Raw genomic sequence first — 23,488 nt, forward strand, 5'->3', positions numbered from 1 at the left:
CTTCATCTCCCCCTGCCCCCCCTTATGGTCTCTGAAACAAGATTTAACTCTGGAGACTTAAATGAAAGTTAATCATTTATGGAAGAAAATAAAGTAAGTAAAAGAGAAATTGATGTTGCCTGAAATCCTTCGTGGTCTGAAGCTAGAGAAGAAGCAGAAGCCAAAATGTAACCGCACAGGAATGTGCTTAGATATAAAACCTAGGATGTAACTGTGGGAAGCCTTTAGATACAAAAACTGGAATGCAACTATGTGTTAGTGAAATCTGCAAAAAGCTGGGAATGTCATGCTCAGTGTTTGAGAACTGCAGGCAATTGGCAGTGTTTTTCAGAACTATTCTTGTAAAAACTGCTTTTCCTGAGTTTGGGGCCTGATCTAGTCTTTTTAAATTTTTTGTTCTTGGCTTGAACTCATGTGAACTAGAACAGAATTAGCAAGAGACTGTAAAACTGTGGTTCTGTGTACTCTCTCCTCAGTGGTAAAGCTGGCTTAAGAAATCCCTGCTCCAAATAGTACTTCCCTGTCTGTCTCACTTTTTCCAGGAAGAGGTTTTTGTACGAGTGAAATGTATCCAATGTTCCAAAAAGTATTATGGAAGACTTCCTATGACTTTTTTTTTTCCCAAGGCGGACTACTACTGCTGAACAGTGTGGCTCTGTAAGTTATGCTGGAATGACTGAAAGAATGAGGTGCCCTGTGATGGGAGCAAGGGATGGGAATACAGCTGTTCCTACCAACCTCTGTGTAATGTGAAATACCAGCCTCATTGAATAGATTTTTATAGTGTAACATTCATCACCAGAAATGAGGACATTCAAGCTCTCAAGGCAATAGCCTGATGAAACAGCAGTGTTCATGAACTCTCTGAACAAAGTGTCATCCTTTCTCAGTCTTCTCCTGTTTTTTCAGGTAGCAATAGCAAGGAAGGAGGTGTCAAAGGAAACATCAGCTCTCAAGCAAAAAAAGTTATGCTTTAGAAATGCTTCGTTAAAGCAACTTTTACTGGCAAGTAAAATTTGACTGGTCTGAAAGTTGCAACCAGTCTAGACTAGAGGCAAATGATATAAACAAGTGTGCCATCTGAACTTACCGCTAAGTCAGTTGACTCGTGGTAAATGCTATATTTTTCATAATCTCATTGCAAGGTCATTTATTAAATAGCTGTTGGTTTGTAGGGTTGCAGGTTTGAGCCAGGAGAGTCACCAAAAGAATTACTTAAGAAATTTCACTCAGACTTTTAGTTTTTCCTCTGTTACTACCTTCAAACATATAGACTATTGGCTATACAAGAATAGAGGAAACCTATTTCAATGTGACAAACATTAGGATTAATAAAATTTTGTCTCAAATCTTTATTACTGTGCTATATGTGTTATCAGTGATGTAGTTTTTCTTCTTTTTACTGTCAAATTTTTTGCAGTTCTTGTGGTTCTCTAAAATCTGCTATTTAATAGTTGAAATTTAAGTGAAACTGTGATGGCAATAAATGGGTTAAATTAACGTGACCCTGCCCCTTCCCCCCAGTCCCAGAGTATTTTTGTGTAAAGTTTTACAGGAAAACATTTTTTAACCATGCAGGGCAGCTTTAGAAGAAGTAGAAGGAGATGTGACAGAACTGGAACTGAAACTTGACAAGGTAAGCTTTTTAATTCAGCAATGTCTGTTCTGAAAAATACAAAAAGATGTGTTTAGGTTTTGTTTTAAAGTTCATAGCTGGGAAGTGGCAGTGGCTGCTGACCAAGTGCTCTTGCAGAGGGAACGGAGTGCGCAGCTGGGCCCCAGAGACCCCCGCTTGAGTAACAGCAGCAAGAGCCAGTGCGAACGCACTTCCCCCCCCATCTGAGGGTTTGGATCGTGCAATACCCTCCTGCATGTATGGCCCCTCGCACTCATGTGACTCAGCCGCACAGTGGGAGCCGCATGCAAACTAATCCAGCTTTCGTGTGAGTTAAAAGCCAGGGGTTGGCCATCCCCGCATTGAGAGCTTATGTTTTATGACTACTATGTTTTATGTTTTATGCATACTGTGAGGACATATGGATACTCTTTGTTTTAGAGATATAAAGTTAATGCTTTCCGTCTTCGGTAGTCTGCAGCACAGTCACAGCAGGATAGGTATATATATCCTCCACTTTTGTCTGGAGTACTTAACTACCGTAGAATTCATCCTGCTTTTTGTCATGCTTTGTGCATGTATACAAAAGGTTGTGTGTAGCATCTTTTCAGTGCCTTACAATCCATTTATTGGTTTCTTAACCAGTAGTATTTGGAAACTTTTGTTCTTTCTTTGCTAGTATTTTAAGGGTGGCTTATTTTTGTTTTACGTCTGTAGAGTCGTCTTTCCTTAGAATTTTATGCTAAATGTTTACAATTATTTTTTGCCTGTGTTTTAATGTGGTAGGCAGATGTCATTTGTTCACCTCCTTAGCTACTTCTTGAATATGAACTTTTGTTCCTGCAGCTGCGAGTTGGCTGCAGAAAGATAGAGACGACTAAAGTCAGTGTCAAGTGTAGAGTTAAGTGTGAAGGCTTTTTGTTACTTCTTGTAACAATATTTCTAGCTTGGTAGTTAATAATGTAACCATTTGCTCTTTCAAAAAAAATTTAAGATATTTAATTTTTATTTGGTGTGGATTTTAGTGAAACTGATGGGTATAAGACAGGTTTTTGTTGTAGGGGTGATGAATCTGGTTTGGTAGATTAAACCATGCAAGTATTTAAAGGATCGGAAGAATCCATCTTAGAAGTTTGTGGTTTTCACCAGTCTAAAAGGGTCATTTCTAGGGAAAAGAATTCTCAAATTCCTTAAGGGGCATTATTCAGGGCCTTGCCCCCAGTCTCTTGCAGGAGACCAGTGCCAAATATACCATTCTATCATGTGAAAGCTATAATTGTAGTATTACTCTTTGCCCTGAGACAGTATCCTAGTACTCTTTAAAACAAAAACACCCAAACCCATTTGCTCCCCTGACAAGAAAGCAAGTACACAAGGTAAGTATTTATGTAGTTTAATTGTAATGTGAAGTATAGTGATCTAAGTATAACACTTAAAAAGCCAAGCTTCTTGTGTGAGCTGAAGTAACTATGGCCTGAGGGTAATGATTTGTTGGTAACTTTTTCTGCTCAGTTATTCATACTAAACTTCGTTTGATTGTCCCACAATTGTGACTTTGGGCTACATTATCTGCATTTTTTCACCTTTGCAAGAAAGGACACTGCGTTCAGGATTGTGAACCATAAGCAAAAGTGCAGGGAAAAAAGGATCATGTTGGTAGTGATTTTTCTGTCCGTTGTTCAAGCAACTTAGCCTTCAACAGAATGTGGGAGATGATGATCAAATTTCTTCTTTTTCTAAGAGGATCTGAGTCAACATAAAAATTACTGCGTAAATGAGGCATGAAGGTCACTTGGGTGGTTTCCTTGCCCCAACCTAGGATTGAGTACTTCTATGTTGTTCATGAAAATTTGTCTAACATCCTTGAAAAATCCTTCAGAGACGAAGGTTCAATCTTCTGATTTTATTCTCAGTTTGGTTTAGGGTGGGGGAGCTCAATTATAATATGCCTTCTTGTCCTGGTTTTGGCTGGGATAGAGTTAATTTTCTTCCTAGTAGCTGGTATAGCGCTGTGTTTTGGATTTAGTATGAGATGAATGTTGACAGCACACTGATGTTTTAGGTATTGCTGAGTAGTGCTTACACTAAATCAAGGACTTTTCAGCTTCTCATGCTCTACTGACTGAGAAGGCTGGAGATGCACAAGAAGCTGGGAGGGGGCACAGCCAGGACAGCTGACCCAAACTGGCCGATGGGATATTCCATACCGTATGACGTCATGCGCAGTATATAAAGTAGGGGAAAGCTGGCCGGGGGGCTGCTGCTCGGGAACTGGCTGGGCATCGGTCGGCGGGTGGTGAGCATTGTGCATCATTTATTTTGTATATTCTTTTATCATTATTATCATTTTTCCCTTCTTTTTCTGCCTACTAAACTGCCTCTATTTCAACCCACGAATCTTACTTTTTTTTCTTCCCCGATTCTCTCCCCCATCCCACTGGTGGGGGCAGTGAGCGAACGGCTGTGTGGTGTTGAGCTGCCTGCTGGGTTAAACCACGACACTTCTCTCAAGAGCATCTTAGTGATCGCACTAATCATTCTTTCTTTCATTAATGGCCCAGCGCATAAATGGTTGAAAAAGTGGGAAAACATCCATCACAAGATACTGATGGCTTCAGACTCTGCAGCACCATGACAGCTAAGGTGCTGACCTAAGCAGTGAGTGGTAGGGATGGAAACCCATCAGAGAAAGACTAGTCTGTAGTATGAGTGAAAACATGGTTGATTTTGCCTTCTGAGATGTAACCATCTCTCTTCAGTTGTGCTTTGTGCAGATAGCCTTTTGCATTCCTGTGCCTGTATTCTGAGTGTCTCAAGATGAAACGACTGGTGTGAGTTTCTTTTGGGATTTTTTTGGCTCGGAAACCACAAAACTTTTATAATTTACTTGAGTTCTAACCAGTTATGTTTTAGTTGCTGTACTTTTTGCCCTCATACAGCCCTCTCTCTTGAAATATGTGCAAAATCTCAGTTAACAATAAAACAAATAAAAAATAATAATAAAAAAATTATAAAGAGTAGTAACCTTCTTAATGGCATATCAGTTGACCTAGAGTAGTATTTTTGTAGCTATCACAATAGAAAGCTTTTCATAGAATGTGGGGCTCTGTAAATTTAGAATTTAACTTTTGAAATCTTTGTTTCTTAGACTTAACTAAGCTCAGCGTGTTTCGTGTTTATATGGTGGTGAAAAAAAGAAAACAAAAAACTTCCACTTCGTCATTTTTTCTTCTTTTCAGCTGGTAAAGCTTTGTATTGCAATGATTGATACTGGGAAAGCATTCTGTACAGCCAACAAGCAGTTCATGAATGGAATTCGAGACCTGGCACAATATTCCTGTAAAGATGCATTGGTTGAGGTAAGTTCTTTAAGAGGTGAAAATGGAAGGAGAAAAGCATAACTTAAAAGGGGTAAAATATAACAATTGGCAAGAGAAGTAGCTGAAGTTTATACTATTATTTGCCTTTTTGCTCCTTTTTCTTTGAGATGTCTTAAGAGTGAGCTTTTTTGACTGTGGTGCACTGCAGGTGCCTGTGCTGTTTAGTTTCAGCTTTAACCTGCAATGGCAAGGGTTTTCCAAATTCCAGGAAATGTCTATTAGGTTAGTAATAGTCTTGGGAGGAGTGGAGAAAGTCAGATTGAAGCTGTGAACAGCTGCCCTGTTTACTTTGCTAAATAAAGGGGTTCTGTTAATGAGATCTGAAGAACCGTTTCTCTGCAACTAAATTCCTTGAGTTGATCTCTTGGGTCCTGGAACTGGCACTCTCTAATACATAGAAATTGAAATTTTTAAATGTACAGAGCCCGCTTTGATGGTGTAATCTCAGACTGATGTCTTGTTAGGCTAATTTGGAACAGCTAATATTTCCTGTTACTTTGAAATGAGGTATGAAATTGTTTAATATGCAGGTATAATTATGTGTACATCTCTGTGTATATCATCTATATTTAATGCCTGTTATGTAATAGAACATCAATTGCAGGTATGCATCTTCACACACTAGTTGAAATAGATAATGCCTGTGAACTTCAGTATAGTCTGTGTGCAACTAAAACTGTTGTTGTCTGGAAATTTACTTGCTAGAAATGTAGTGCGATGGCAAACTAGTAAAACTTACATTATTTGATTCCAAGTAGGTTTTTGTTACACTTTTTGTGTAAGCAATAAGCAGTTATCCAAATATATTAGGGATCTGTGTTTGAGACATGGATTCTACAGATCGATGTTGATGTTGCTAAGCGTATCAGCTATGAGGCAGTAGATCCTACAGTAAATGTGTGTGTACTGATGATTACAACATGTGAACCAGGTTTTTGGAGTTAGTATTAAACATTAATAAATATTAAGTAATGTAATATTAAATATTGTAAATTAATGTGTTAAATTATGTGAACTTCCCATAGTTTAGTCAACTTAATTTGAATTTTTCCTGCTTTGCTTCAGTTTGGTCCTTTATATATAGGTAGGTAGCAGTAACATTTTTGTTGCTTGTAGCTTTAATGGAGGTACTTGATATTACCCCCATGTTCTCCTTCTAGCATAATGGTTTTAGTTTAATAATCTTGCTAAGGTAAATGAATTTCCAAGTTCTTTTCTGAAAAGGTGTAAGCCTCTAAAACGTTACTTTTGTGCTGTGTATTTGGTAGGACTTAACTTAAACCTCTTTATTTTTCTCTTTACAGACCAGCTTGACAAAGTTCTCTGACACCTTACAGGAAATGATCAATTATCACAATGTAAGTATTTCTAGCTGAAACATGACACTGATAGCTTACCTCCAGTTATATTTGATAACAGAATAATGCTAAAGCTTTTCTTGTTGATAGTATTTGCAAAGTCATGGTTTAAGTGGTATTAAATACCTCTCATTTTATACTTGTAAATATTTTATTTATATTTGGTTTATGAAGTATTTAAAAATCTGCAGAAAAGGGGATATTTATATCTCGCTTTATTTTTTGTTTGGAATTTGTAAGCCTTACTAAAAGCCAGTGCTGTAAGACAGAGTAAATAGTGGATTGTTTCATCTTTTTTAATCAAACTGATGGGCAGCAGTGACAAACTATGAGCATATTTGTTTGCTGGACTGAAATAATGATTACCTTTTCCATAATTTCTACTTCTTTTCCCATCCTTTATAATGGACAAAATGAAGCACCTCTGATTTGTGTGTAGTTTTCTTTTTGGAAGTATGACAGATTTAGACAAGTGCAGAGAAAGGAGAAAATGCTAGGATTTAAGACTAATAGTGATTTTAGCATGTCAGACTTCATCAGAAAGCTCAGTTTTGCCTGGATTAAAAACTGATTTATTTTTTTCTCCTCGAAAGAGTTTAATCTTGTATCCTGAAAGCCAAAGGGATGTGTTCATTCTTATATTTTCTTCCTCTTCCCTTGGCCCCTACTGCTTTTCTTTCATTTTCCAGCAAATTGCTGGAAAGTAACTGAAGTGTCTCCAAAGTGCTGAAAATATGCAGGGCACTTAAAGTTTTTTTTTTTTAATACCACTAGGAGTTTAAAATGTAATGAGATACAGAGAATGCAGTTCAAACAGCTTCAGCTGAAATTAAGTTTGTTAGCATTAACTTAGCTTCCTAAAACTGTCTTATTACGCATTTTTTTGAAAATGCATGCTTTTAGAAGGGAAGGGAAACAAAGGCAAGCAGGTTAATACTGTTGAGTTGGATTTCCTTTCCATTATATGAGGTGTACATATCTACACCTAATATAATGAAAACTGTAAAGAAGGGAGTAAGTGGACAGTGATACTTTGATGGTAGAGAGAAGCTAGTGCAAAGGTTCAAAGCACCAGTAGTGGAAGAAAGTGTTACTTTCATGTCAGTGATTTCTGCAGATTAGATCGAGCAGATGAATCCAGTTGGCTGTCTCTATTTTATGCTCTTCATCACACTTCTTGCTGCTTGTTACCCTCTTAACCATGTCTTTGCTATATGGTATGCTCTTTTTGACACATCTGACCTAGGTCCTATATTCTTGCTGCTGTTATTGTTCTACATGATGGTGGCTTGCAGTGCTTTGGTAAAATTTGGCACAGCACAACTCTCCCTTTAGGGCAGTTTGAAGGCAGAAAGCAAAGAACAAGATATATTAAAAGCAGATTTCTTTGCAGATCTATGTAGGACCACTCCGAGTTCTGTCCTGCTTTTTTTCCCTCCGCTTCCTCGCTGTGTTCAAGCATAGTGAGTAGAACAGTGCCTTTTACCAAAAGGCACAAACATAAGAAGTGAGGCATGTTATGGGGTTCTGATGTAGAGCTTTGCCAGACATGTTGTGGTCCTGCGTTGCTTTATGTGAATCTGCTTAGTTCAGCAGGACTTACTAGCTCAGAGCGTCAGCGCTGTTGTTGACCAAGTTGGCAGGAGAGCCATCATGAGTGAGAAGAATCTAGAGGAAGAAAGATGAGAGGCAGGCATCCTCCAGAGGAAGGAGGGAAGGGGTAGGAGATGGTCCCTCTGAGATCTGGATGACTGTCAGTTTTCTCATGTAAGGCTTTGCTACAAATAAGGCTAGGAACCAGACTAATGCAGTGTTTTCACTGATTCGGCAGTGGGGGAGTAGCTTTGACAGCTTATGGCAAATACCAGCTTTCTTAGGCTTGGTGTGGAGTGTGTGAAAGGTAATGTGTTGGAAAGGCTGTAAATCTAGTCAGATCATGGTCTGGGTACTTTTTTCTGTTCTTTTAGGGAAAAAATGTGTATGTATTTTTCTGCCTAGCACTTTTCTCCTCTTCATCACTGTAAGCAGAATTGCAAGGTTCATGTTTCTGGGAGTCCACTAGTCAGTCGAGGTCCCATCTGGTTATACTCTTTCTGTATTGATCTTGATTGGTGCACTCCTCAGGCACTGGCAAGCTTAAATGTCAGCAGTGGGAGTAGTCCCAGCATGACTCCCAGCTTGTCAAGAAGTTCTTTATCTATTCTAGTTGTCTGTTTTTCTGGTTTCCCAAAGTGGGAATACAAACAGGATCTTCCATGTGTTACTGTTAGATATAGGACAATTCAGGTTGGAAGGGGCCTCAGGAGGCGTCTGGTTCAACTGCCTGCCTAAATCAGGGTCAGCTCTGAGGTTGGAGCAGGCTGCTTAGGGTTTTATCCCATTTAGTCTTGAAAATTTCCAGAAATGGAGACTGGATGGAGGATATAGTACCACTGTTAATGGGTGACTTAAACTCAGTCATGTTTTCCTTTCTTCAGTGGCTCTAGAAAAGAGAAACAAGCTGGTAAGGGTTTGCTGTCAGTACTTGGCATTGCATGGCTTTTCATTCCCAAATTTTGTGAATAGGGAAACTAAGACTGAGAACATTTAAAGAAAACATTGTCTGACCTGAAACTTTGAGTTCTTGACTTACTCTTTCAATAAAATGATTTAACACTTAAAGGTTAAAATTATTTAACACCTTTTGGAAGAGATTCTGTTCAGTTGGGCCAACTACTACTTCCTGATATTCTTTCACCTCTTTAATTTTTTGTGATCGTGCCTTGTATATTTCTGTAATGCAGAATGAGAGGTGTAGAGGAGTTGGAAATTAAAGTCTGCACAATGATAAGTGGCAAAAGGATTTGTCCCATAGCCATTGACGTGTTCCATTTTGTCCTAAAGCTCAGAGGGCAGGTGTGAAGCTGAAGGAATGTGCGTTTTCATTTCTCAGTTAAAATTTCTGGGGTCATAAGAGAAAATACAAGTTATCTAACATTCAGGTATGCTTTGGCCTTGGAAACTTAAAAAATTTCTCAAGCTTTACAATTTGAATGAGTAGATTATATTCTGCTCCTCTCCTTCCGCCCAGTCTCCCCAATTCATAAGAAATTTGAGAAGCATGCCTTAGAACACTTAATCTTAGAAAAAGAAGCAGCCATTCTTCTTAACAGTTCAACAGTGGGTGTTTTTTTACAAACGTATTATGTAAAGGAGATGGTACTAATTACTAACATAAATGTATGTTACGTTTTCAGCATTAATTTCAGTCTGTGTTTTTTTTTTTTCCAGAAGTTACGGGCATGTTCTTTCTATGGTTTTATCTGTCTTTTAGTTGTTGGTTAAATTGTGAAAGTCTTTAAGAATCAAAAAAAGTTGTTACTTAACATTCAAAGTTGTTCTTCAAGGCTGTTTGTACGGTAATATTCTTGACTGTTTAATAATCATAATGAACATGTTCTATGAAAGTGGGCATGTCTTACATTGTCAGGATGAGAGAATAAGGTGCCAGGAGCTCTTGTCTCTCCTTGTAACCACAGTCTTTAAGAAAAGACCAGCAAAAGGTGTTGGGTTTGTGTTATTTTCCTTACTTTATTCCTTATTTTTTTTTTATTTATTTCAAAACTACTTTGAAGGGTTTTATATTTTGATACTAGGCACACGTTGGTTTAATAATAATTCTCATCTAATTCTGCATAATAACCATGTGTATGTCTAAAATGAAAAGTTCTGAATACCCCTAAGTTATTGACCTACATAATAATGCTTTTCTTTCAGATCCTGTTTGACCAAACCCAAAGATCAATTAAAGCACAGCTTCAGACTTTTGTTAAAGAGTAAGTTGATTTGCACTTGTAATGGGAAAATTATAGGTAAAATAGAACTTAAAAGCATCTGATTTGGGTGGGTTGGTGAAACATCTTTCCTGAAAATCGCCAGCCATAAATTGAGAAGTGCGTATTAAAGCTTGTCAAAAATCACCCCAAATCAGTGAGGCTTTAGATCCAGCTGCAGAAATGTTGAAATAGTATGAATTACTGATCTTAATTACATATTGTCATTGTCTAAGTTTAGGGAAAAAGAGTGCTTACCAAAGCTTTTTGCCAGTAAGCATGAGATACATTTATTTAAATTTCAATTTTGTCCTTTCCTCAGAAGAGAAAGACAGAGAAGCTTCTATCATACTTTGTATGATTTCCATTTGATCCAAGCATTTATTGAAGAGTATGAAAACAAAGAAACTAGCTATAACAGTCACAACCATGGTCTGTTTAGTGTATCTTTAAACACTTTTTTCCTGCTTTGGAATTAATTGTTATCCATCTTTCCTTTGTCTTTAGAGATATTAGGAAATTTAAAGATGCAAAGAAACAGTTTGAAAAAGTTAGTGAAGAAAAAGAGAATGCTCTAGTAAAAAATGCCCAAGTTCAAAGAAATAAGCAACACGAAGTAGAGGAAGCAACCAATATTTTGACTGCAACACGGAAATGTTTTCGACACATAGCTCTGGATTATGTTCTTCAGGTAAGTGCAGCAATAAGTGTTACTTTTTAAACCAATCTGTTACATATAGTTAGAGATCTGTCCTTTAGAAGTTCTTATTATAAGCTTCTCAGAAGCTGTGGAGATTCAGTGAAAAAAGAATAACTTTGCAAGTAATTTCTTTCTTAATGAAATCTGAGCAAAATTAATTTACTTGATGCATTCTTATTGCTTAATGCTGTGGTATTCAGTGCTGTTGCTGTAATGGCATAGTTTAATTTTCAACTTGAACATTCATTTTGAAAAAAACAGTATTTGCCTGATACTTACCTAAATGTACTTCGTGACTTGGCTATGCTGTAGTTCCTTGGAAATACAAATTACCTGAATAATTCTGGTATAGGATGTTGGCTACTACTACAATGTCAGCTGTTTGCTTTGGGTTTTATTTAACAAATCCTACTTGTCTAGAAGCCTCGGATTTTGGTATTGTGCCATAGGAAAATCAAGAACATAACTACTCTTTTGCTTTTTAGTGCAGATCTCCTATAGAGTGTTGAGAGGTGTTCTCTGTCCTACTACTTTGAATCCTGTGAAATAGTAATAAATTCTCTGTCAATACTTACAATTCATCTGTTTCGTAGTTACCCACAACTACAGCAAAACGGTATTATTGCGCTCGGATGATACGAGGGGTTTGGGGCTCCTATAAATGAGTCTGGGGTTCTTCTACGATCAAACACAGAACAACCCTTTAAAATTATGTTAGTTTTGTATTAGGCATTATCATCTTGATTTGTGACAGTCCAGTCAGTTATTTGAAGCTTAGTTAACTATTCTTTAAATTGCATGTATTACCTGTGAAGTGGAATCGACCTGAGCAGCCTGGGCACGTGCACAGATAGGATGGTCAGTGGTCAACACTGAATTCCTGCCTTTTGAACACTAAGGACAAAGTTCATTTTGATGTTTAAAAAGTCATGTGAATTATGTACCACTTAATTATTTGTACTAACACCAAATAGTAGCAGGGGGGAAGCTGGCAGTCATTACTATAGGCCAGTTCCTTGTGTGTGCATTGAACTGCAGATCGTTTGCCTCTTGGAATTCGTATGTTCAAAGTATGAGCAGTTCCTGTGATAAAGATGCATTTGAAGTAACGGGGAAAAGTTTCAGCATCTCTTAATTAATGCGGGCAAAAATGAATTCAGCTTTAGGAATTCTTTCTACTTGGGTGACTCTTTTCTTCTGGAAAAGTGGCTTCAGAACTATGGTTTCTTTGTAGCTATGTTGGCTTTAAACTGTATTTCAAAACCTTTGCTTTCCTTTTATATTTTTTTTGCCTTGCAAGTTGAGGGTTTGTTTTATACAAACAAATCTTAATTATTTTTGCTGCAGAAGGCTTTCCAAAATACTGACTATTTAAGTATAGAAGTACAGTCTGGTTTTGATTATAGCTTCAGGAAGTTTATTTCTTTTGCTGGAATTTTAAACTGACATAGAGGTGTTAAATTACAAAATCATGCATGTTTCTGCTAAATGGGGCTTTTAAAGTAAAATCTGTAGTTCTGGATGATAACCTTAAAGATTAGGGGACAAAGAGGATAGAGGAACTAGGTGAATGTGAAAAATCAGTTATTTTTTCTATGTAATGTGAAATTCTTCAAGTTCTAGGGCAACACCATAGGTCAGTGACTTCAGCTAGCTTAAAAGTGCACGTATATATGAAAAGTTACTTGTTGAAGCTATTATGATCTTCCTTGTTTCAGAGGCTGGGGCTATATCCCAGTTTTGGGACACTTTGGACAATGTCAGCCCAAGGGGGAAAATAAACGTGCCCCCATCCTTTCCTCTCCCCTGGCAGGAGACGGCAGTGGTGCTGAGTGCAGCTTCTTTAAGAAGTTTGTGGGCTGGGTTAGCTCATACTGTCAGAAAGGGTATTTGAAACATGTTGAATTCAATCTCTTGAAAATGGATACCAATTTTCCTTGCTTGAAAGGTGTATTGTATTACTTTTAACTAGCACATGATGTCTTATATTTTCCTTTCTAATATAAGAAAGTTGTGACTATCACTGTGAAAATATAGTTTCTCAAGCTTTTTCCGATTGCATCACTTTAATATCATGACAAAACTAGCATGCATCTTCTTTTAGAAGTGCTTTGTGACGTCTGATATTAGGTTATGTTCTTCCAATGTTTTAAGCTTTGATATGATTATTTGGAAGTAATTTGAAGTTTACTTCTGTGGGGAAAATTTGCAAGTAGAATAAAATAAGTTCCTTGGTTTTTTTCTAGATCAACGTTCTTCAGTCTAAAAGGAGAGCAGAAATCTTAAAATCAGTAAGATATACTTTATTAAATATTTAAATATCTGAAATTAAAAATGTGACTGCAAAGCAGTGTATTAAGAATTTCGTTTTTATCCATCAAAACATTACCATTACATTTGGCCCTTTGGTGACAGTCAGTTTGGCCTTCACTATAACTGGGCATAGATGCTTAACTGTTTTTGGCAATCCTTTTGGTTCAGATTTGAACACTTTAAGGTTCTCACTGCTGTTGACTCTTTGGTACATGTTTCATGGTTAAAATCGAGCTTTGTCTGCCAAGAATTCTGCTATTTAGGTCTGCTATATTAACTTATTGTTTATAAGTACTTCTAACACTACTTAAGCTCTTTCTACAAAAATGGTAGTTTTTGTGTAAATAGCGTATTGTAATAGCAAATGTACAGTATGCTTTAGTACGGTATCTGCTAAATTAATATACAGTTATATCTGCATGCTAGTTTTCTTCTGATTGTATTCCCTTTTCTGCTTCATATTATCTCTGTAAAAAGTTTACTGACGTGGAGACTGTCAAATTAAATTATGCTTTTCTTTCAAAGATCTAAAGTTGCACTCCCATAATTTCCTTAATTCCTTTAAATAGCAAAAACTTTAGCTGGATCACAGCTTTATAGCTGCTTGCCATTCTGCTCTTCCCAACTCATTTTCTTTTTCTAAGTCTGGACAGTCTTCTCAGCTATGTTCATAAAGGTTATGGTTTTAGATCATTAGTAAATATATTCTGTAGTCCCTCTCTAATTTACATATCCTAGTTAAACAGGAGATAACAAAAGTTTCAGGTGACATGTATTAGAAGTAATTTTCTGCCCTTAAGTAGATTTCTTTTGTTAATGGGGTTAATCCTATTAACTAATTTCTTGGTTCTTTGCTACCTTTACCTTGCATATTTATTTACAACATTGGAAGCTCTATGAGATATTGATGTAAAATTGCCAGGGTACAAGAGAGCAGAAATTAACCCTGGAATTGTATTTTAAGTTTGTTCATGTGGATTAATTAAGTGATATATTTGTGATATCTGACAAATATTTATCCTTTTAAAAATATACTTTTTTCCTTCTAGATGTTATCATTTATGTATGCCCATCTGGCTTTTTTCCATCAAGGCTATGATCTTTTTAGTGAACTTGAGCCCTACATGAAAGATCTTGGTGCACAGGTAACAAATTACTTTAAAAATTCATAACTGTATGCTGGAGTGGATGGAAACTTGATATATGCGTACATATCAGGTACATCATAGATTTATTCAACAAAAAGGGAACTGTAGTGTGATAAAGGCAAAGCATAAAAATACACTAAGTGGTTTGAATGAAAATAGTTAGAAACTGAAAGTTGTCTGTTTACTAAAATTAATACTAGCTTTAGGATTTACGTACTTAAACATAGCCATGTAGTGCTGTTTGAGGTACTCTGTGGTATTTGGGACACAGGACTATTTTGTTTTAAAAATGTTTGTATATGACTCATGTTATAAATATATTTAACAATAAAAAGTAGATTAGGTTTTTTCTTCTACTTTACACTATTTACTGTACAAATTACGCAGTGTGCCAAAAATAAAATTCACGTTAGCAACTTAGACCATAAAACAGAAGTCTGATTTTAATAAGTAGTGCAAAATTGAGTTCATACATTGAATCCTTCTTGCCCAGTTTTGTTGTTTAAGTTTAAGAACACACAATTGCAACTTCTGGGTTTTCAGTGAGGGACTTATGAAAAGGTTAGATGGACCTCAGCCAACTGCATACAGGGGATGTGGAAAATGGTTATGCAAAATAGATTAAGAACATACAGTATTCAACTGAAGATCTGTGGTGCAGGAAGACTCAGCAGTGTCTTGACTTGTGTTCGGCGCAAGTTGAATTGGCCTGGAAATACTTGTACAACACTTTTTTTTTTGCCTCTATCTGAGGACTTGCAACAACTGCACTGATGCAAAACCCTCTATTGCTACTTCCCAGTCTGATCCACAAAACAAAGCCAACCCAAATTCTAAGTGTCTATCCAGATACAAAAGCAAATAAATGACAGCAAACATTTATTTGCATTCATCTCAAGTAGATGTGTCACTGAATGTCTAAGAAACGACATTGTTCTGAGCTGGTTATTCCTGTCGCAGCGCTGTTGTCATCTGTGCCCCTCAACCTGCTTTTGTGTCTGTGCAGTGAAGCAGATTGGGAACTCTAGAAAATAACTCCCAACAGTCAATGTCTAGTTATTTTTCTGCTAGACTGGTCCTCAGTCAGGTTACTGTGAGTCTTAATTACTTGTACAAACATACGTCAGGGAGGTGTGCACTTTTGTGTATGCATGCGTGTGGCAAGCAAGTGATGAGCTGAAGAGAGAGACAGGCTGCTTGAGCTGGCACTGCCATCAGGAAGGGAAGTGACTGTGCAGCTACAGCCCTCCGTGTTCGGTGTGATGGCAGCACTTGAAAGGTTCAGGTGCACAGGACTCTGTCCTTAGTTGTGCCTTTTATTCTTTCACATCCCTCCACTTTGGGTTGTAATTGTTGAACTGTTAGTGTTTTGATAGTATGGAATGTGTCCTGTACCTCTGCAAAAGAGGGGATGGAGAAAGGAGACAAAAACTATGGACTTGGTAGTACTTTGTGCTACCAGCTAGGCTTTAACGTTTCCATTTCATTGAGATTATCTGAGCAAGGAACATAAGGTTAGTTTTGAATGGCTGGTCATCCTTTTGCTTGATCTGGTAGGGAGCATTGTGTAACATTCATTTTGGTGCTGGTATCATAGCAACTGAAGGAGTTAAATTTAGAAAACCCAAAGCTAAGAATATTTTAAATGTATTGCAACTGGAGCAAGATAGACTGAAGACTCTACAGTTGTACAACTTGCTGAATTATTCTTTTGTGGCAGACCTTGGCATTTAAGTAATGGATATTTTTCATGACAGAAGCAGACTTTAAATAGCTTATGAAAGTTTAACAGTTAATGGCTTTGCAGTTTGTATTGGTTGAAGCTTCTGCCTTTAGCAGGTCAGAGAGAAGGTATGTTGTGACATAACAAAACAGGGATTTACTAGATTTTTCTGAAAATACTGGCAGATTCTTTTTGTTGGTGAGTTTTCATTCCCAGGTAAATTTTGTGTATGGTCTTAATTACAAGGTTTAACAGCACCTGAAGTATTAAAATTGAAGTAATCTTAACTAGCATAGTTAAAATTTTTAGTTCTTTTGTTTTGCATTTTCAGAATAACTTGTTTACATGACGGAATAGGATTGAGCAATTTTGCTTTCTGGGTATTTTAGGTCAGGGTAGGATTACTCGTGAGTCAGATCATTGTAGGGGGATCTTTAATGGCACAGAAGTGTTATATAAGTTTTTGCATGGAAATTATGGTATTTGGCACTTCATGTGAAATGTGGTATTAGTTTAAAAAGAAAACCTACTTGAGTTTTCATTCTAAGGTGACAATTCAAAAAGCTAAACATTTTAGTCTGACTTAGTTCTCTACGGAATACCAATTATAGCAGTATACGCGTATAAAAATACATTTACCAGTAAATGCAGTATTTTGAAAAAACTGATTTTTGGAAGACTACCCAGTAGTGGTATAATGACTGGGATTTTGATAGTTTAGTTGTGTGATTGGCCACAGCTCTTGATAGTTGTATGCTGTTGGTCTTTTTTGTTTAAGACAGTTGATGTGCTGCTCACCTGAGTGAAAAGAAGAAATTTTGGTCTGAACTTGGAAACTGGAATGATGCAATGCTGTCTTGATAGTAAAAAAGTAAATGATGAAATGAGCTGCTGTTAAGAACTTTGTTTTGGCACTTAAGCTGTGGTAAATGTATCCTCAAACACTTGTATTGAAGATAAGTTAGAGGTAATTGCCCTAATGTGAATGTGGCTACCTTCTGTTTCATCTAGCTGGGTAGGAGGAAGAATTTCTTGGGGGGCCATGTGCAGATGCCTGAATCTGAGGTTTTAGCAAGAAACTTGATTCCTATGAAGTCTTGAACAGCTCTTGGACTGGTTCTCATCTGTATCACAAAAGAACAGGTTTCTGAGGGTTCTTGGTGCAAAACAGTCTTTGAGCACAATGGCAGCCCAGTCTCTGTTTTAGAGGCTCTTATATCATTTTTAAGTCATATAGCTACATAAATATGACATCTGGACACTTCAGTCTTTAACGTGTTCATGTTCACAAATACCTGTAAGGTGTGAAAGTGCTGGTATAGCCATTTGAACCGGAGAAGAAGCCAGGGAGAGAAGAGTTTCTTAAGTAACAGAGTATGGAATTGGATCCAGATGTCCCAATTATCTGATGGCTCCTTAATTGTTGGACACTGTCTAGCACAAGGGTGTAAGAGCTGGTTATCTCCCTTTTTTCTCTCATTTATATCATTTCAAGCAGGAGAAATACAACACTGAGGAAAATGACCAGAGTTGGCAGGGTTCTCACTTGTGGTTATGAGAGTGGGTGGAGGCAATCCTATTTGTGTGTGAATTAGAGGTTCTGTTAGTCACACTGTGCCCTCTGCCACGTGACTGACTTCAGCTGGAAAACTGGTGTTGCACACTGTTCCAGGTCTCCTCGTTCTAGGCCTGGAGTAGAGGGAGATCTGTCCCACAGATGTAAAGCTGCGGGCTGTACTGCTGTGTTCAGTATTGCATCTCATCGTTATTCAGTAAGATGCTGTGACTGGGGTAAATGGCAGTCTTGTATTACAGGCTGGATAAAGGAGTTGTTCATCAGATTCCATAGCGTGTCACATAACTACCAAGCTAACTGGTCTTTCAGGCAGCATCTGCTCCTCCACTTCACCATATCTCTTATTTAAACATCCAAGTCTGCTTAAAAAAAAAAAAAAAAAAAAAACAAAACAAAACAAAAAAAACCCCACAAAACCCAAAAAACCCCACAAAACAAAAACCACCACCAACAAACACCTAAACAAAAAAAAACCCCACCAAACTTACTCTCGTACAGGATATCTGAAATTTCCTGCCTTTTTTTCCTTCTGGTTTTAAAAAGAAAAAGTTTATATGGTAGTGCTATAGACATGCTTGCAGCAAGTTTTTGGTAGTGTCTTGTTTTATTATCACAGACTTGGTAAGGATGCTAACTTAAATCCTCTCTGTTGTGACAGTCTCTCTTCTTTGCAAAATCATATTGCTGTTATTTCTGAAACTAGAAACAGTTTGAATGGTTCTACCTAAGATTTCAAGGAATCTTGCTCAAATACTGCTGGTGACCTGATCGAAACTATCAGTACAAAAGCCTGGTTGAGGCAGTTCCCCCCTTTTGTGGAGGGCAAAAATCACTAGCATTCGCTCCTTCTAGTTTTTGCTGCTAATGCCAGTGCTGCTGCATAGGCCAGTCAGCCAGCAAGAGCAGCTAAAGCATGAGTCATTCTCTTTGGAGACTGAGCACCAATGCGGTATAGAGTCGCATATGCTTGGCACCATGCTGTTCTTTGAAACATTTCTTCTAAGGCTTACAAGAAATGTACACCTTTCGTAAAGGTTAATTCAGGATGATAGTGCGGTGCTTTAAACGAGGCTTCAGTGGTAATTCAAGGTAAACACTTTGTGACAAGAGAAGAAATTATACTATGCAAATAAAACAAAAATCATGCAATGTCTAGACATAATGTGTTCTTTTTTGTCAGCATTATGAAATCTACTGAGCCAAATTTCTCTTGATACCTAAAGATCCAATTTTCTGTTTCTCTTTACAGCTGGATCAGTTGGCTGTAGATGCTGCAAAGGAGAAGAGAGATATGGAGCAAAAGCACTCCACTATTCAACAAAAGGTACTTGAGAGAATGTAAAAGGCAGACTGCACATATGTTTTTGTATCTCTAGCATCTCTCCCCAGCAGTTGCATCTCTGCATCAGAACTGTGAGGGATGGTATCTTTAGTGCAGAGAAATAGACTTACACATCATTAGCGTAGGGTTGGAATCCAGATATTAATTTTGTATTACAGAACAGAATATTACGTTTAGTTGTTACTGAAACATAAATAGAACAGTAGAATTTATTTGAATGCTGGGACTCTGGCCTATCATTAGAACTCTTAATTCCTATTACATCTTGGATTCAATATAGTTGTAAAAGTTGCTGTCTTTCCCTCCTTTGTGTCTGTAGAGGAGGTGTATATGCTGCACAGTCCTACAGTCATATGTATCACTTTCTGGACTGTGCCAAATATGAGTGTAGCACTTTGAGGTAGTGTGGCAGCTGCTATTGCAGATAAAGAGCAAAAGTAAACTTTTCTAAAGGCTGTCTAAATGTATGGTGTTGAACTGTACATAAATATGAAAGTGATAACGTTAAATTGCTGTTTTGGGAAGATTTGTATATGCAATAATTCTTATCTTTGCTTGTTGAGAAAAATGTAGATAATTCATGTTGTGGGGGGAATGACTTTCTGTTGTTTGGATGTTTCGGAAGCTCTAGATCAGTGTTGGTTTTGCAGGTATAATGCTAGAAGTTAAAAATATTTCCACTGAACTCTCCGGTAGTGAGCTAATACTGCAGGTACTTTTGAAAGGGATTAGATACCAGTTTGAAGGTAATGCAACACTTCTTACTCTCATTCAAATACGTTCTGTATCTGTTCAGGTGGCATAAATTAAAAAAAAAAAGCCTAATGTAAATGAAATCTGATGAGTAAATAAATTCAGGAATGGAAACATTCTAGGATTATGATTTAGATAGCCTTATTAGGAGTCAATATTAATACTAATGGGAAAAGGTAACATGAAAATGTTTTTGTCAGTTCAACTTGTTGTTCCTGCAGGAGTTGGTGGGAAGCGTTAGGATTGCTGTAACTGTGAAATTGAGCAGACAAAATGATGGGTTTTAGGGGAGTGCTGATGTACTGTGTTTGGAGGCAGTCAGGAGATAACTACAGGCAAGGAAGGGGAAGAAAGAGGGGAAATGAAAGAGGTGGAACTTGAGAATTAACATTGATGTTCAAATTTTAATTTGTTTGGGCTCAATAGGCCTAGTTTCAGGAATGGGCAGTGGTTCAGCATTTTACTGTTAGAAAACAGTGGTGCTTGGTGAAGGATGTAAGTTATGGGCAACTATCTTTTAATTGGCCATAGAAATAATAACTTGTTACCGTGAATTATGGTCATTGCTGTTGCCAGTGGTGTTTACAGTCTTTGTTTTTTCTTCAAATGCTGCTTAAGGCTGCTTTACAGGTAAACTACTTCTAATAGTATCAATGGTTACTGGAACTTTTAAGCTTCATTAAACTTGATAAGCTATATCCGTGTGTAATAAAATATTCTTGGTTTCTAGTACAAATAGCAATCATAATGAGGTTATTTATATATTGTTCCTTATTTTAATTGAATGACAATTTTTACACTGTCTCTAAAGTATAATCAGAGCAGTCAGATTGTATTGTATCTTGTCCTCTAAAGTTCTGTGTTGCAAATTGTATATGTTGTTTCCTGGCCTTATTAGTGAAGTCATTGATGCATTTTTGTGATGGTAATGCCTAGATTAATGCATGTAGGCTTTGGAGGGCATGCTTTATTGGAGATTCTTCTTATAGCTTGTCAAATCATTTTCTTGGTTTCTTAGTCAAATCATGTTGTCTGTTTGTTTTTTGTCGTTTCCTACTTGCTTTTCCCAACCTTCCCACCAAGTTTGCTTCCAGCTCATCAGGATTTCAGAATCTTGAACTGCCTTAGACCTTGGATCTTGTTCTTCATCTCATTATTTGTCATCTGGTCAACCTGACCATGACGGCAACCTTGTTCTCTGTTCTCTTCTTGTGGCTTGTCATGTTGCTTTCCACTGGGCTGCCTCTTAGGCATATGTTCCCAAATCTTCCAGTGCCAAATCCTTCCATGTTTTGTAACTACTGAAACTTTTGTTTCTTGTGTTGAATATTCCATGAGGTATATATGTATTTAATATACTGAAGTTTTAATCTAATGCTTCAGAATGCAGCCTTTTCTTCATTGTGTGGATAAAGAACAGTTCCTTTTCTGAAATGTATAGGTAAGTGCACATGTGCACACACCTACCCACCCACTACCTGTGTTTGCATATATGTGCATATGCATGCAGAGTAATTGCACTAATTAAATAACTCGTCTCACTCATCATCCTATTTAATTAGGCTGTTGTCTGAGAGGCTAATACAAAAGTCATGGAAGGGCTTGGTCACCACTATAGTTTGATTTCTACTTTAAGAAAACTGATGTCTGATTTGTTTGTTTTAACTTTTGTGTTCTATTTACTCAACAAATATGCAGGAAACTTTTTTTTTAGTGTAAGAAATTTTTTTTCTTATTAATCTGGAGCAACACATACTATGAATTAATCTAGAAATGTCATGATCATTCTGGGAACTTTTTGCCATATATTTTTATAGGGAAAGATTCATAGCAAAAGAGTGGTGTCACAGTGTCAGTATCACTTAAGACTTATAACTCTTGTTTTCTGAGCAGTTTGCAGCCCATTGCTGTAGTAACGTATTGAATTAAGAAATAATTTAAAAATTGGTTGGACCTGTAAACAGCATTACGGATTTTTCGTTTTGTGACCGAGCTAATATTTTGTTCTAGAATGAGGGAAATGATACAGGAAAAACATTTGCATTGAACTTCAAATAGTTTTCATTGTATTCAAATCCCTTTTTCATTAAAAAAAAAAAAAAAATCTGCATCCAAAGAACTGCTCAGGAAACAGCTGGAGTGAGAATGATTTGAAAATTTTTAACATCTTGAGTAAACAAGGTGATAGGAAACCAGATGCTACCACAGTCATAAAGCTGGCGTAAACCAGAGCTGCTGTTGAGAAGTAATGCAAACTAATTCCTGTCTCAAAAAACAATGATGTGCCAGTATTTCAAGTGACTTGTATGCTCAATGACTATCTTGCCTTCTTTCACTTTGTCTTGGACTGTAAACCTTGTTATTTGTTGTCTGTTGTTGTTTTAAGCCCTTCCTCAAGGGACTTTCAACTTAAGCATGACAAACATCTCTTTTGCAGATGGGATGGGAATGAAAGCAACTTTCTAAACAGCGCGGGTTGCACAATTAGTGTCTTCTGTTTAGTATATCCTGGAGTAACTTTTCAGATTAGTGTTTTCTTTGGCACTTAAGCTCCCTCGTTTACTGCCTTTTTAAAAACTTTAAAAATTCTGCTTCTCTAAAGTAAAAAACATACTGAATACATATTCGGTGTTAAAATGCTAATACTCACACTCCCTAAGATTTACAGGTAAAATGGCTTAAATAGCTTTCATGACCTCCTAGCAATCTTCACATTGAAAGTAAATCGAAAACTGCTGCTGAAAAGTATGGAGGTTTATGTTTTGGTAACAAGAAAATTATATGTAGAGAAACAGAAAACACACAAGCTATGAAATGAATCCAGTATATATGATAAATCGATAAGTTCGTATGAAAATGCGTTCCTGAAACACTGTCAAGAATAGTAAGTATTCTGTGACTCACCAGATTAGGATTAATTGTGGAAATGAAAGTTGTTTTTCCATTGCCAGCTGGCTTGCTATCCCTCGTGGACATTTAAAGACAAAGAAAAAAAAAGGCATGAAAGCATGCTGTACTCTTCACTTATATAACCCACTTCTACGTGTTTCTTTTCCAGTAGCTGGCCAACCTTGAAAAATGTGTGTCAGAATAGAAGCCATAGATGTACCTTCCTTCAAGTCTGAATGAAATGTGCGATACAGCACTTCAGTGTAACTTTCATAATACTGGCTTAATTTTCTTAGTTCTGATGAGGTGAAAGGTACTTTAGTCCTAACTGACACCTAATTAGTAAATAAATGATGTTTAAAATTCAGTCTTTATCAGCTGTGTGTTTGCTTAAGGAATACAAAATTCTGAGTCACATAAAGTGACTGGGTTTATTAACATGTGATTCTCTTATGCAGGACACTGGAAATATACAGATGTATTTCTCTCCACCCCCTGATTATTTTTCGTGATTCACTAAACTTTTCCATGAGCCAAGATAAAAATAAACTATAATGTGACTGTTTTTCTCCTATTCTTTAATTATAAAATAGCAGAGACTATAAGATCAGACACAGCTTATCTAGTTCCTTTTTCTAGTTTTATGTTTTTAATTGAAATGAAGTGTGGTTTTTTTTGTTTGTTTATCTTTTTCCTGACCACAACTTTATCAATGAAGTTCTATGGATAAAGCTTATGGAAGCTTTACGCCTTCGCCCCGCAGTCGGTAGTCAGCTATGTATAGTTAGGAAAATATTAAACATTTGTATGCTCTTGTGTCTTTATCTGCTCTATAAAGGTGGGAGTCAATCAGGGAAGCCATTAAAAATGACACTAAAT

At 36.9% G+C, this 23,488-nt stretch overlaps 2 protein-coding genes across 7 annotated transcripts in view; both read left to right on the top strand.

Moving 5' to 3' along the window:
• Positions 1-4,943, top strand: part of PPP1R2 (protein phosphatase 1 regulatory inhibitor subunit 2) — a 40,522-nt gene extending 35,579 nt beyond the window's left edge. The window contains exons 6-7 of one of the 2 annotated variants that reach the window (XM_075158392.1): positions 1,579-1,636; positions 4,855-4,888. In XM_075158392.1, the coding sequence (XP_075014493.1) occupies positions 1,579-1,589 (11 nt within the window). In that variant the 3' untranslated portion in view covers positions 1,590-1,636; positions 4,855-4,888. Of the gene's footprint in view, positions 1-1,578; positions 1,637-4,854 lie in introns of both variants that reach the window. The other variant, XM_075158391.1, reaches the window with a different exon arrangement.
• Positions 1-23,488, top strand: part of ACAP2 (ArfGAP with coiled-coil, ankyrin repeat and PH domains 2) — a 71,243-nt gene that overhangs the window by 17,788 nt on the left and 29,967 nt on the right. For 4 of the 5 annotated variants that reach the window (XM_075158381.1, XM_075158382.1, XM_075158384.1 and 1 more), the window contains exons 2-9: positions 1,579-1,636; positions 4,855-4,974; positions 6,300-6,353; positions 10,110-10,168; positions 10,673-10,856; positions 13,112-13,156; positions 14,228-14,323; positions 18,875-18,949. In XM_075158381.1, the coding sequence (XP_075014482.1) occupies positions 1,579-1,636; positions 4,855-4,974; positions 6,300-6,353; positions 10,110-10,168; positions 10,673-10,856; positions 13,112-13,156; positions 14,228-14,323; positions 18,875-18,949 (691 nt within the window). Of the gene's footprint in view, positions 1-626; positions 745-1,578; positions 1,637-4,854; positions 4,975-6,299; positions 6,354-10,109; positions 10,169-10,672; positions 10,857-13,111; positions 13,157-14,227; positions 14,324-18,874; positions 18,950-23,488 lie in introns of all 5 variants that reach the window. The other variant, XM_075158383.1, reaches the window with a different exon arrangement.

This window comes from Calonectris borealis, chromosome 9 (genome assembly GCF_964195595.1).
Source record: "Calonectris borealis chromosome 9, bCalBor7.hap1.2, whole genome shotgun sequence".
Lineage (NCBI taxonomy): Eukaryota > Metazoa > Chordata > Aves > Procellariiformes > Procellariidae > Calonectris > Calonectris borealis.